Here is a 13,565-nt window from a genome sequence, read left to right on the forward strand (position 1 = left end):
CCCCCCGCGGCTGTGCCCCCCCCCCGCCAGCAGCACCATCCTCCCACCAAAACAGAACTGGAGGAAAAAGGGGAGCCCCCACGCCCCCTCAACAAATCCCACAGCTGGGGCTTCGTGGCCTCTCTGAGCAGGTGTGGACCATGGCAACACCGGCTGGCTTGGGGCGCGAGGGGCTGCAGGGAGCACAGATCAAGCAGGGTACAGGCAGTGCTGGCCACAGCTCTAGGGAGCAGGCAGGAGCAGATGGAGGAGGCAGCAGCAGCGAGGATGCTCTGGCCCCAGGGAGGCCGCTTTGGGGTGGCGGAGGCAGCCGCGCTCCCCGGGCCTCTGCGTCACCGCCTGCGCTGCTCAGCCACCGGCACACGCCGAGCCTCCCAGGAAAGGCAGCCCGGGATTGGCGAGAGCCAGGCCCGGGGGAGCCGCAGGCGCTGACGTTTGTGCAATTCAAGTGGAAATTTTTTTTTAATGCCAATAAAGCATGAGAGCCCGAAGTGTTTTCCAGGCATGAGGAAGCACAGAGAGCACGGTCAGCTGGACCTGCACCGACCCCAGCTCAGCCACCACCTTGCAGGGGCTACCACAGGCACTGGTTGGACGTGGCCCAGGGACAGTGACATTATTTTTACTCCTGGCAGCACATGATTCTTCAGCTGCTCACCATGAGCTGGAGCTCGGGTTGGCACACCATGGAATGACAGAGAGCAAGGGGCCAGGGCAGGCTCCAGGCCTTCATGGCTTGGAAAGCTCCTTGGTTGAAAAGGAATTAAAAAATAAAGATCAAACCCTGAAAAAGGGATTGCAGCAGCTCAATGTACATGCAAGGCTGTGGCATCAGGGCATTGTTCAAGCATACCTGGTCTCAGCCTCTGACTTTTTATTGATTACAGAAGCTACTTAATGAACTATTTGGCAGAAGAAGGTGTCAGCCTCACCAGCCAGAGGACACCCCAGGTGACGGTAACAGCCAGGGAAAACCCATCCCATCCCTACAGAACACAGGCTGTGGTTTGCTCACAGAAAGCAGCCAGTGCTGCAACAGTGGAAATGAGGACAAGCTAATAGAAAGCAACAGAATCTGAAGAAAAAAGGCTGCACGAGCTGCAGTAGCTGTGGAGACAAAGACACTGAACCCCAGTCCCTGCAGGGTGACTACTGAGGAGCCACAAACCTCACTGAAGCCTTTGGAGGATCCAGACAATGCCATGAAGTAATGAAGTCATCAAATCAGTGGAACACCTCAGATTGCCTGCACCCAGCACCTGATTGCCTGAGAGAGAACAGCAGCAGCTCCTAGTGCACCAACCCCTCCCTGCCACGAGCACTCTCAGGCATTCATACCGCTCTCAAGCATTTCATACCACTTTGCCAGATGAAATTAAACTTATTTTCATGTTTCTAATCTGGCAAAGCAGGTCCCACCCAAATGTTCATGACTCTTCATGCCACTGCAGAAGGAAACCCTGCCACAATAAGCAGAGCCACCACTGGTGTATTTCGACATATTAAACAACTTGATATTTAAACAAAGGATTGTATTTAATGAATGACAGCATGAACCCCGTATGTACACAGTGCAGCTGCCAAAGCATCAAGTGAAGCAACATGAACCATGGCAATTTGTGCTGCAAGAGCTAAACCCAGCACTGCTCTGGCTTCTAGAGAACTCTTAACTCTTGGCATCTCAGGCTAAATTACTGCAGTCATCACCAAGAAAGCTATTAAAAACCAACCAGGTAAACATTTGGAATTCTATGATACAAAACTATGTAACACAAAATGGGAGTAAGGAACAAGTGAAATTTCCAGAAATTCCTGTTTCTCAGACCCAGCCATACCACTCCACACTGACAGACTGCTTATACACTGAATACCCTCCGGAATAAAACAGAAGTCATTTATAAAAATATTTAAATATTTTATTTTTAAGAGCTGTATGTTCCTGGTTCCTCTTCATTGCACTCAAGACTTCTTTTTCTGCAAGCGCAAAGCACATAATTAGAAAGACTGCAAAAGAAAGACAGAAAACAGCAGGAACTACATGACATGGAATCACCATTCAGAACCACAGGCCATGTGCCTGCCAAATATTCTCAAGTACTCGTATCAGATTTGAGATTAAATGAACATAATTCATGTACTTCTAAGGTCAGAAATGGCTTTGTGTGTTTTCCTACCCCAGAGCAAGGAGCAGCAGTGACAAACCACACAGGATTCAATAGGAATTCACCAAATGAATCCCACTGGCTTCACACCTTATAGGTCTACTGTTACTTACCTGTGATTCCTGAATTAAGGTACTCAGCATGTTGCTCCTCAAACAAGATTTTAAATATTTGAAGTTTCCCTTTGTAGTTTAGTGGCAAATTAGAGGGAAAATGTCATTAATTCCAGCTCTGCAAGTTGGTTTATTTCCCTGAACTGCTATTTGCTGTGCTTCTGTACATGCTGATTTATACACTAGGTTATTTTTTAAATTCAATGTTTAAGTATTTCAGCAAAACAGCTTTTTAACAAGGTTTAGTTGAATTAACATCTGAGAAGCAGCTGCTCTATTCTCCTTTTTCCACGCTGACAATCACCAACTGCAGCCTGAGTGCAGGACTGGTCATTTCTTGTTTGACCACCTGCAGCACACAAAGGACAGAATTTATTTGCTGCTGCAGGGCTGAAAAGCCTCGGACAACGGTTACATTTTGGCTCTACAAAAGCAAGATTCGGAAACTTTATATAAAATTAATCACACATTTCAGGCAGGAATTACATAACCCAACACAGGGTGATGGGCTACCAAGCCCTCACAGCAGTGTAAGGACACCAACTACTTACTTGTCCACCTGTTCCCTTGGTCCCTTCCACACACCACTGGGCACCGTGCTGGATGTGCTCATGTTCGACTCCTCAACTGGAAAAACATTCCCAAGTTACTATACCCACAGTGATTGTGAAATCTTTTGTACAAACCCACGTCTAAAAAGATATTTTTAGCCGCTGCTGTCAAGGTATCAAGCCCAGATGGAGTCACGGTGCTCAAGCCCACAGCATGACGGTAGGGACCATGGTCTACCCTACACATTTAATGTATTCACTCATCCCAACTTCTCAGTGTTCCCCAATTCAAAGGTACTCAGTGACTGAACACCCAAGTGCCCAGAAACCTTTATTTCATCCATTCAGGACAAAAAGCAATACTTACTTCCCATGGATGAGCACTCCGGTGTCACTCAGCTTTCATCTTCACCTAAAGGATAACAACTGAAGTTATTAGAGTCATACACAGCAAATTGTGACCATTTCAAAACTAACTTAAAAATAAGGTTTTAACATACATGGACTGATTAGTTATGAGGGGGAACTTATCAATTATTCCAAACTATTACGTGGAAGAATAAGGGGCAGAAATAGGCTAGCCTAAATACTCATCAAGAGCTGAAGAAATATACAGGCAGCTGCCTGAAGAACTGCACCCTGAGCACAAACCATAACCCCGGTCTGAGCACAGTGAGGTTTGATTGCAGCCAGAGGTATACTATCCCTTATGTGAAGGCATTAATTTTGTCAGCTACTTTAACTCTATGACCCTACTTGTTTCCTGTAGCAATGGCCCCTCTCTTCCCCTTCCTGGGGGAGTGCAGTGGCCCTGGCCTCTTGGAGCCCTTGTGTTCTATAGTCCTGCAAGTGCTTCAGAAGCCAAAGGCAGACACTAGAGGTTGGCACTGTCACTGCTTTTATCCTCAGCAAGGTTCTTCCCTCCTCAAGACCCCCCTTTACTATAGTTGAGGGCAGCCTGCAATGGTGGGAGCTGGGGATGTGGTGCAAGGCTCTGCACAGCTCCAGTTGGGAGGCAGATCCCACCGTGGGCACAGTATGATCTGACCAGGCAGGGACAGCTTCAGGCTTTAGTCTCCAACCCACCACCTGGGTTTCCTCACGGCCCTCGGGAGCAGGAGAGTTATGCACGTTTTCTCTGCCATAGCAACAAACACCATGCATAAGGGATACTATATCTTTGTGCATCCTTTGAAAACTGCAGATTCCCTGCTAGCCACACTCCTCCCCAGCCCTCCCCAGTTAGCTCTTCAGTACTGGTGTTCAGAAGCAACATTTATAGAGATGGGGTGTTCACAGACCACTGCGGGATTGCACAGCCAAGTCCTAACATGTCAATCATTACCTAGCAGCAATGACACAGGTGGGAGAAGGCCAATCCTCCCTTTTTTCCTTTTCCAGGCAGCAGCTATTTAACAGCCCCACTAGCTGGTATGGAGAGTGAAAAAATCTGAAGCTAATTAGCTGATTTCAAAACTTGCTGGTAGTGGAAGAAGCCAAGTGATTCCCCAGAGCAGCATACTTGGATGCATCCTTCCCAACATGCTCAGCCTCATTGAATATAATGGAACAGAACACTGGCCTTCCTGATCATGTCACTGCAGCTGGCAATGATTAACAGAGACATGCAACCCCATTACTGCTCCAGTCCTAGAACTACTCACAGGCCTCAGTGTTTAGCTATGGGGAGAACTGCAAGCAAATCAACACTTTGTATGCTTAATGTTACAATAAAGCCCCATCCACGCTGTGCTGTGCTCTCCTGCCAGCACCAGGCTCTGCTCGGAGGGCCTAGCAGTACGCAGATGTATTCTGACACCACACTTCTGAGCTTCAGGTAAGCTTTTGAGAAAAAGTGTATTTCACACACAGATAAAACCAAGATGAAACACAATGCAAGCACTTGAATGTCATTTCTTGTACCCACTTATTACAGACTGACTTAGAGCAGACATGACTAAGTTTGCTACCACACCAAGTTTCATTACTGCAGCCAGAGCTGGTCTGAGCCCCATGGTTCAGTCACAAATTGCTTGCTCCAAGAGTGTCAAAAACCTGCTTAGTTCAAGTACATAGAATGAGGCAGATGAGCCAATAACCCCTTCATGACATTCCTGCAAGTCAAGTATCCAGAACACACTGGAAAAACTTGAGTCAGATCTTGAGCAATGGTTTAAGATCACTAATTCAGTTTTGCTACCTGACAGCACACTGGCTGCCAGCAGGTTTGCTACTGGATCCCAGTCCCAGGTAAGGATGAGCCATCACAAAATGGATTTAAGTCACAGGTAAAGGTAAACCATCATCAAAAGCCAAACTGACTTTGTGACAAGGTGTCACTCTGTGACCAGCTGGCATGGGCTACACTCGCTGTGGTGTAACCAAAGACTTGTTGACATTATCTTATGGTGCAGCTGCTACTTCAAGGGTTCAATGGAACATGGAACGGTGGCTACAGCAGAGGGCAAGGTTGTCCAGCAGATCCCTGTTCACCAGCAAGAGTCCTGCCTGGAAGGTAACAAAGAAGGGTCCAGAAGTGACAATAACACCAGAAACGAGTATGCAAAGCAGAACTTTGCAGAACAAGGGAAAACACATTACAACACCTGTGAAATAAACTGAGTATCAGACAAGAGCCAGATCATTTGCTGGAACAAGGGACCTTGAAATTCAGGTTCAAGAGCTAATGCAAAAGAGCTGGAGATCAGCACATCTGGATGTCTGGCAACATAAGCATGTTAATCCTGGAACACTATAGTCAGGAGTTCTAGTAATGAAGAGTTTAGAATTACATCCCAAGACTGATGAAAAATGAAATTGTACATTACACTACCAAGATGACTATACAAGGCAGAAGTACAGAATCTCATCACTGTCAATTAAAGCAGAGGAATGTATCAGGCTTGTCAATCAAAGGTTAAAATAAAGACTACTGCAATGTCCAATAAGCTTTATGAAACTCACAGGGATATTCAATCAAGCACTCATTTACGTCCTCAAAAGTATCCTGGATCAGTCTCAGAGCTGCTTGTACCAGTAGTTTGAGGTGATTCTTACATAGCACACACAAGGCAAGAGCAGTGGTTACTGACATATTCCCACCGAGCCAAGACTCTACACAGGGATGAGCTGCAGATGGGCCACTACATCACTACAGAAAGTTTAAACGTGTTCTTTTCTAGGCACTTGAGAGCACCTTGTCAACTAATCAAGTGAGTTTAAGATCACATTCGCTTTTCCCCACAGTGCTCATTCTTTGTTACATCGGAACTAAGAAAAATCCACCCAAGCCAAGTCGTATGTACAGAGGAATCGGGTCTGGAAATCCTCATCTAAGAACCACAGTAAGTTACTTGTTGTCTCTGAATGAGACAAAAGCTTAAAACCGAAAACCACGCAGCTTTGATGCAAGCTCAGCATACAGGTATGGAGTGCTGCACTGTAATTCCACAGTCAGAAGTGTGATGTCAGAATACCCACAGTATCAGATTACATAGAAAGTCACCAAGTTATATTATATTGCTTGTTACCTACCTGTACGCAGTCGGCAATGAGAATCTTGGAGCAAGCAGGAATACTACATCCGGGTCCTAATGTCCATTGCCATTTGTGGTACTACGTTCCTCACAGTTATGAACTGCAGAAATGCTGGCTAAGTGCAGTTATGTAGCAGGCCACTAGTTTAAAGTGTAAATTGCAGTCTCAAACTCCAGCAAGAACTTGCTGCCACAGTAAATGGTTGCCAAGGAGAAGCCAAGAATTTGTCTACCACAAAAATACCACAAAATCTCAAAAGCATTTTCAGTTTCTCATCAGCTGTATAAATGATTAGTGTAATGTATCTACACCAGAAGGTAAGATTATTCTGTATTCATTTCTGAGAAAGTGTGAAGACATATGTGTAACGATACCAGTTTCTACTTGCTGCAGTTTTTAGAGCTCCAAGTGTCAAAATGGACTCAATTTTGATAAAACAAGCTAAATTGCAACAGCCAATGTCCTCCAAGTCCAGTACAAAAATGTTATGTGATCCAGACCATCCAAAAACAGGTCTGACCAGCAAAGAACTTTTCTGAAAGATTTTAAAAGATTCAATTATATAAATCTGAGTTTATGAAAAAGTCCAAAACCTCATAGGAACAGATCAAAGGAACGTCACTTTCTCGCCTCCCACATTTAGTAACTTTTATCAGATTTTAAAGTTGACATGTTTGCCAGCTTTTAAGACACCATCTTTAAAAGGTCTTGAAAACAAGATGGCTAGGTCATCATATGCCTGTTTAGTACATGCAACTCAAAGCAGAACTTGTTTTAGAAATTCTGCTTATGCAGCTACAACAAAGCCAGATTTAACGAAACTTGCAGATGTTTTGAAAACCGCCAAATCTTTCAATGTATTTACTAATCATCGTTTTGCAGCTCAGCTATTTTAATACCTCGCAACAGTAGCTTACGTACAAAACAGGGGTACCCAAAGACAAGCTCTGTAAGGTACAAAGACAGCAGCATCCTTCACTCTTCCAAGTTACAGAACTACAAAAGAACATACTTTAGGATATGCACCAGCATCTCTTTTAATAAAGAATGACATGTAATCTGAAAAATAAACTGAAAAAATTAATTTAATGTTCACGTTCAGAATTCCCCACCTCGGACACCTTCACCTTTTGTGGGTGTCCCATGAACACCCTCCAGAAAAGATATTGTTTAAATCCGCTTCAATAATGCAAATTGCATCGATACTGCTCATTTGTAAACTATCCAATACAAGTAACTTCCAAATGCTTGGTCTGCAGTTTATGAACTGCCAATTTGGAATTTCCTCAAGAGCAATTCATTGCTGTAGCATGTTATCAACCCCCAAACTTTTCTGGGTAAACAAAAAGCATTCACCGAACAAGCTGAATCGCTCTTTAGTAAGCTTCACGTTCCAAGTCAGTGTTATCTGTATCAGCATTTCCCAACTTGCTATTCTGTCATTTAAGGGGTAACAGTACTTCAAGAGGGATCAGACATCTGTACCCTAAAACCCTGCAATCTGACACTTAAGTTTTAACCACAGGGAAAAATTTAGCAGAAAATTTAGAATTAGCCAATGATTAGCACAAGGAATGGAAAGATATTGGGAAGATTAAAGCTATTCACAGAACTCCAATGGTTGGGGATCATGTGAAGGTACAGCCAAGCTAAGTTTACCTACTTTGTGCCAAGCAGGTTGATGTATCCTGCATTAACACCGAGGTATTTGACACTGGGAAGTCACGTTCCCAGCTTACCTGGTATATTGTAATAATAAGCAAAGCAACTACCTTACCAATGAGTCCAGAATGCTTTGAAATTCTTCTGGGGCTTAATAAAATGAACAGCAAACTAACGAATTCATCAGATCTTCTACAAAAAGAACCTTAAAGGGAGTTTATTTGCACTGTGTAGTATTAACTCTTAAAACTCCAGATTCAGATACTACTTTTGAAGCATTATCTCCAAACATCAATAATAAAAGAGCGATAACCATCATGCAAGCAAGCTGATTGCTGTATTTTACATACAGGATTTTAGGATTTGCCCACCAGCTACACGATTTAAGAATAGTTCCTGCAGTCCCCATAATACAAATGATTGTATTCTGAACTAGGCAAATTAGTCCACTGTTAGCATGAGGACATAAGCAAGTTAACCTTAATCACTCGAGTAACACTTCTGGTCTTTTTGCCAAGCAATTTCAGGCAGGTGTACAATATGGAGCAAGGCCAGATCCTGTAATCTCAAGACAGCTTAAGAGCATATAAATATCACATTAACAATCCTTTAGTTAGGAAGTCAGCCAATACAAGGCATTCTATGAATTTATTTTAAAATAACCATTGCTAGTCTTCTGCTTAAAGTCTTTGAAAGATTCCAAGCAGTAACTGCCAGGGTGGTAAGTGCTACCATCCCACCACCCATAGCTAAAATATGGAATTCATTACTGCACTGCTTGCAGTGAAGCTTTAAATAATGTATCTTACAGCACTTGTAAGATTTCCATTTGCTTCCTTATTGCAGCACAATTACTGCTCAAAAAATCTGCACCTACTGCAAAGTTCGGCTACAATATAACCCAATCTTTGGCTAGAGAGGCACTATGGGAAGAGATCTCACTCTTCACTGCAGTTCCACACCCTGGTCTAGTCCGACCTCAGCTCAAGGCTCTCGGGTTACAGTGGCAGGTGTGGTATTTGGCCTCCTTTGTTTAACCACGACTGGCAAGAAGAGTTACTACATTTAGTTTTCTATTTATTTGAAGCACAGTAAAAAAAAGGTTGGTACACTTTGGGAATTCAGTGGCACAAGGTACACTGCCATCAAGTTAGGGACGTTATACATCAAAAAAACAGCTAAATTTGATTTTGAAACACTGCATTACATAATTAAATTGTACTCGCCCAAACAGACCACTTACAAATATTAGGTCAGTAAGTTTCTAACATCCATAAAAACGTAGCTTTCTTACTAAAATGCAAGAATTAAGAAGTCGGTGTCTAAACAAGACAGACAAAAACAAACTGGAATGAAACTACAGGTCACATCTAAAATCGGGGCTTTTTGTTTGGGGCTTCATATTCTTCTCTCCCTCTACCATATCCTGCTGGTGTTCCAGGCCCCATTCCTCTAGGACCCTGGCCACCCACAGGCCCCGCACCTCCCTGCCCAAAGCGTTCAGGACGCTATTGGAACAGAATTAACAGTTCATTATAAGTAGTTGATGTCCATGTGTGTTAAGTATATATTTTTAGAAGGTTCCGTAGTCAAGGTTCGTCGATACAATCACCATTGAGCCGATCCACAGGTACCGGGAACATAGAAAGGAAAAAAGGGTAATTTAAAAATTAGTTTATTGTAATACATGCCTTGAGGTATGTTCCCACTTGATGCATTCTCATACATCTGTTACAAAGAACAGATCCTCCCTGCAGTGCTAGAAATGTAAGCATTAGTGCAGATGTGAATTAACAACTTTTCCAAATGAGCTCTAGCAAAATTTTCAACCAAGTTAATGCAAATAGCTTGCAAACTTCTCACCTTTAGTGCAGTAAAAGCTCAGATTACATCACTGTCATTTCCAAATAAGCCTAATGAGAGAACGCAGCTCCGGTTGGCTGAAGCAGGAGCTGACATTCATCAAATGTAACAGAATGCCTACTCACCAGGACTGGCATGTGCTGTCTAGAGACCATGTGCTTTTCAAGATGGGGTTAAGACTACAGTCTGCTGACTAAACTGCAGAGGCCTTTGGCAGTACCAATACTCATTGTGAGCACTACTGCATTGCAAGAAGAAAAAAAAAAAATGTGAAAAAAGCTACTGACCAGTGCTTTACCTAACCAACGCAACTGCTCGAGCAAAGACTGGCACTTGTTCAAACCCCACGTACTCCGGAGCTGCTGGTGCTGCATCAGATGCAAAACGTGTTCCAAGCACTCAGTGTTTCCAGTTAGAGCAATGCACAGAGGGTTGTGTGCATCCAGGCAGTATCTCCCTTCCCACCCCACCTTCACCACAAGCTCTTGGAAAATTCACAGCTTAACAGCATTGAAAGGTTTCACACCAAGGTGTAACAGCTAAGTTACTCTGCAATAAAGCAGAGACTTCGGGTCTATTTACTTGTACCTCTAGTTGCATGTACTTCATTCAGTTACTGTATTACTAGGTGTGATCAGCATTCAACCTACAGAACTTAAAGACATGATGAGGTCAAAGAGAGCTTTAAATTTTCATTTCAACCAAGGTTCTCACTACCGAGTCACAGAACAATGGTAGGTGGTTTGTTACAAAAAGTATCTGCAACTGAAAATGCACACTTCAGAGCTCCTGACTTCTGAAAGTCAGCACCCAAGAAAGGAGTTTCACAAATATTATTTAGGTTATTTCTGTGTAATTCATGGCAGCTTCAGCTCATCTCCAGTTCTGTTTAAAGGTATCAGCCCAGGAACTGTGACAGCATTGTGTGGCAGAGATCTCCAGCCTAAGAAACTCTAGGCAGTTAACCCACCTCACTGTCACACCTTTTGACCAGATCACATTTCAGGTACTACACAAGTTCAACATGCACCTGTACCATGGTTTCCAGGAGAAATATGTACACAGTATGCACCACACACTGCCTAACTGCTCACAGGAAGCTCAGGAACTGCTTAGATATCAGTAGATTATTGAGATACCTTAAGGCCAACAGCACTGTCTACTGAATCAATGATGCTCTCTGAAGTTACCATTCCAAAGATATGGTTCCCCAAAAAGATAAAACAGAAGATATCTGACAAGCTACTATGGTAGCTCAGCACATTAAGCCAGAGGCCTAAACCCACCCAAAAATCATTTAGTTCAGCTTGTGCTACAAGTGTACACCCTTTCAGGAGGGTGAAAGCACACTGGTATCGCCACTTAAGCCAACAGATTCCCATCCTGCCCATTAAGCACTTCTGTAATCTATATCCATGGTGCTTCAGTGTAGGAACACCAAGCAGGCTCCAAGCCCAGTCACACATGTAGTGTGCCAAAAATAGTACAGTTTGGAAACATACCTCGGAACAGGAGATACGCTGTAGCTTTAACAGGCTCTACCTTTGTGACATGCCCAACACGGGAAAACAGATCAGGCTATCATTTCTTTGGGGGACAGGAACCACAAACGGCTACAGTCCAGGATAGCTGGAACACGCCTGAAGCTAAAAACCAGCATTTCTGCTCTTCTACAGCAACATCAGCACAGACTAAGGGATATGCTGTTTACCATTGATTACTTAAGTTAATCTGCTGCTTGAACAGACCTGAGCGCAGATTTTGGACTGAACAGCATACCCAGACCAACATGCATCCAGCCTACCTAGGCTTGGAAGGGCCAAAACAGTGTTACACACTGGGAAGGAGAACAAAAAAAAAATCTCTCTTGTCCATCAATACAGAACATCAAATTACTGAAAAGCTACCGCATTAAGTATTTTGATGAAATTTGTCAGATTCTCTAGAATTCGTAAAAAATCCTTCCAAGCCTAACAGTGACGCAGAATTTCCAAAGTCCAATGAAGTCAGTTAATTGCAAATATGCTGAAGAGCACATTTGAATTCACTTACAAACAATTTTCTGAGTGTGTAAGCTATCATAAAGGTTATCAACTACTCTAGTGCTACACACTGCCACGCTGTCCTCTGTTAAACACCTGCTAAGAGAGTCAGCAGTTAACAGTGACATTTCCACAACCATCCGAACACTGGAGAACTCATTCCCAACCACAACAATTCCCTTGTGCTAAGCTAAAGCCACCACAGGATACGTTACCATGTCACTTCCCATCATAGAACCACTCATGGCTGCTTGGCCAACTCCTGGATTAGCTTCATAACCTATGCCGCCACCACCTCCCAGAGGTGGGAATTTCTGGGCTGCTGAAGCATAAGGATCTAAGAGAGAGAAATACATAATCATATTCTGACAATTTCTACGTTAGCCAAACGAAGTAATTACTTAAAAGATTCTTTACCTCCCATGTTCATTGTGGCAGCACCACCCATTCTCATGTCTCGCTCTCTCTGCATAGAAAAAACACCTTTTACCGTGGATAATCGACCACCAAAACCCAGACTTTTCAGGACACAAAGCACATGTACAGCCAACTACTGCCACTGCCCCCACACAAACACAGCACAGTCGCCAACCCAAAGGAAGCAAAACACAGCGACCTTGAAAATACATCAACACAATTCCTGAACGTGGTAATGCATCCCAAACCCGCCATGATGTCACTTACTGGATCCATGTAACCCATTCTACTATAATTCTCTTCCCTCTGTCTTCTCATCTGCTCTTCCATCTCCCGCTGGCGGATCATCATCTCCTCCTCCCGCCGGCGACGCTCCTCCTCCTGCCTGGTCACCCCAAAGCAGACTGTTAAACCACGGGAGTGGAGCACATACCACCATCCCTTGCTCCAGCAATATAAAGGCACTAAATTATTACACATAAGCAAAAAAACCCATACTCTATGATGCTCAAACATTTGAGGAGAAACTTACATAGCAGTTCAATTTCGCAAACACAAACTGAAGCAGCAATGGTGTTTCTTGAAAAATAAAAACTTTCATACGTAAGTAATTGGGAAAAAAAAAAACCACATAAATGTAACTTTGAATAAAATCCCATGAAAGCCAAACTAACCTCAGCTGAATTTCCTTGCGTTTCTGCATTTCCTGATTATGGAGTTCTTCCATACGCCTCAGCTCCTCCTGGCGCCTCATAAGGTCTGCAGGAATGAAGCCTGTGAGCAGCTTTTTCAAAAAAGGTCACATTTTAATTATATCTGAATTAGATATGCCTCAGCTGCACTGTGGCAGAGAAGTACCTTCCAGTGTCATCACTGTTCTTACCAATACCCACTGATATAAATATCAAAAAACTACCAGTTCCTCTTTAACTCTGAAATTCTCAAGTTCACAGTCAGAAGTATAAACTTACTCACTAAACCATTAAACAGCCATATACTTAAGCTAGCATTTAAAGCAAAAAAATAGTAAGAATTCAGAACTAGTTACCTTGACGAAGGAGGTTTGCCTGATGCTCATGATAAGCATCTTCCATCTCACTTTCAAGTTTGTCCTTGGCATCTTTCATGTTTTTTGCCACCTGCTCTCTCTGCTGCTTTTCCATTTCATCTAAAGATTTCCATCTCTGGGAATATTCAAATTCAAAACTGCCAGGCTGA

At 43.3% G+C, this 13,565-nt stretch overlaps 2 protein-coding genes across 2 annotated transcripts in view; both read right to left on the reverse strand.

The window, feature by feature from the left end:
- Positions 1-13,565, reverse strand: part of LOC103616960 (platelet-activating factor receptor) — a 32,214-nt gene that overhangs the window by 5,571 nt on the left and 13,078 nt on the right. The gene's annotated exons all lie outside the window — the stretch shown is intronic.
- The window catches only part of SFPQ (splicing factor proline and glutamine rich), a 15,517-nt gene continuing 3,850 nt past the window's right edge, over positions 1,899-13,565 (reverse strand). The window contains exons 6-13 of the mRNA XM_017736116.1: positions 13,396-13,564; positions 13,022-13,106; positions 12,615-12,732; positions 12,348-12,396; positions 12,146-12,267; positions 3,194-9,533; positions 2,827-2,902; positions 1,899-1,974 (exon numbers count right to left, since the gene is read on the reverse strand). Coding sequence (XP_017591605.1) covers positions 9,396-9,533; positions 12,146-12,267; positions 12,348-12,396; positions 12,615-12,732; positions 13,022-13,106; positions 13,396-13,564 — 681 coding nt within the window. The 3' untranslated portion in view covers positions 1,899-1,974; positions 2,827-2,902; positions 3,194-9,395. The remainder of the gene's footprint in view (positions 1,975-2,826; positions 2,903-3,193; positions 9,534-12,145; positions 12,268-12,347; positions 12,397-12,614; positions 12,733-13,021; positions 13,107-13,395; position 13,565) is intronic.

This window comes from Corvus brachyrhynchos, unplaced genomic scaffold (assembly GCF_000691975.1).
Source record: "Corvus brachyrhynchos isolate BGI_N302 unplaced genomic scaffold, ASM69197v1 scaffold65, whole genome shotgun sequence".
Classification (NCBI taxonomy): domain Eukaryota; kingdom Metazoa; phylum Chordata; class Aves; order Passeriformes; family Corvidae; genus Corvus; species Corvus brachyrhynchos.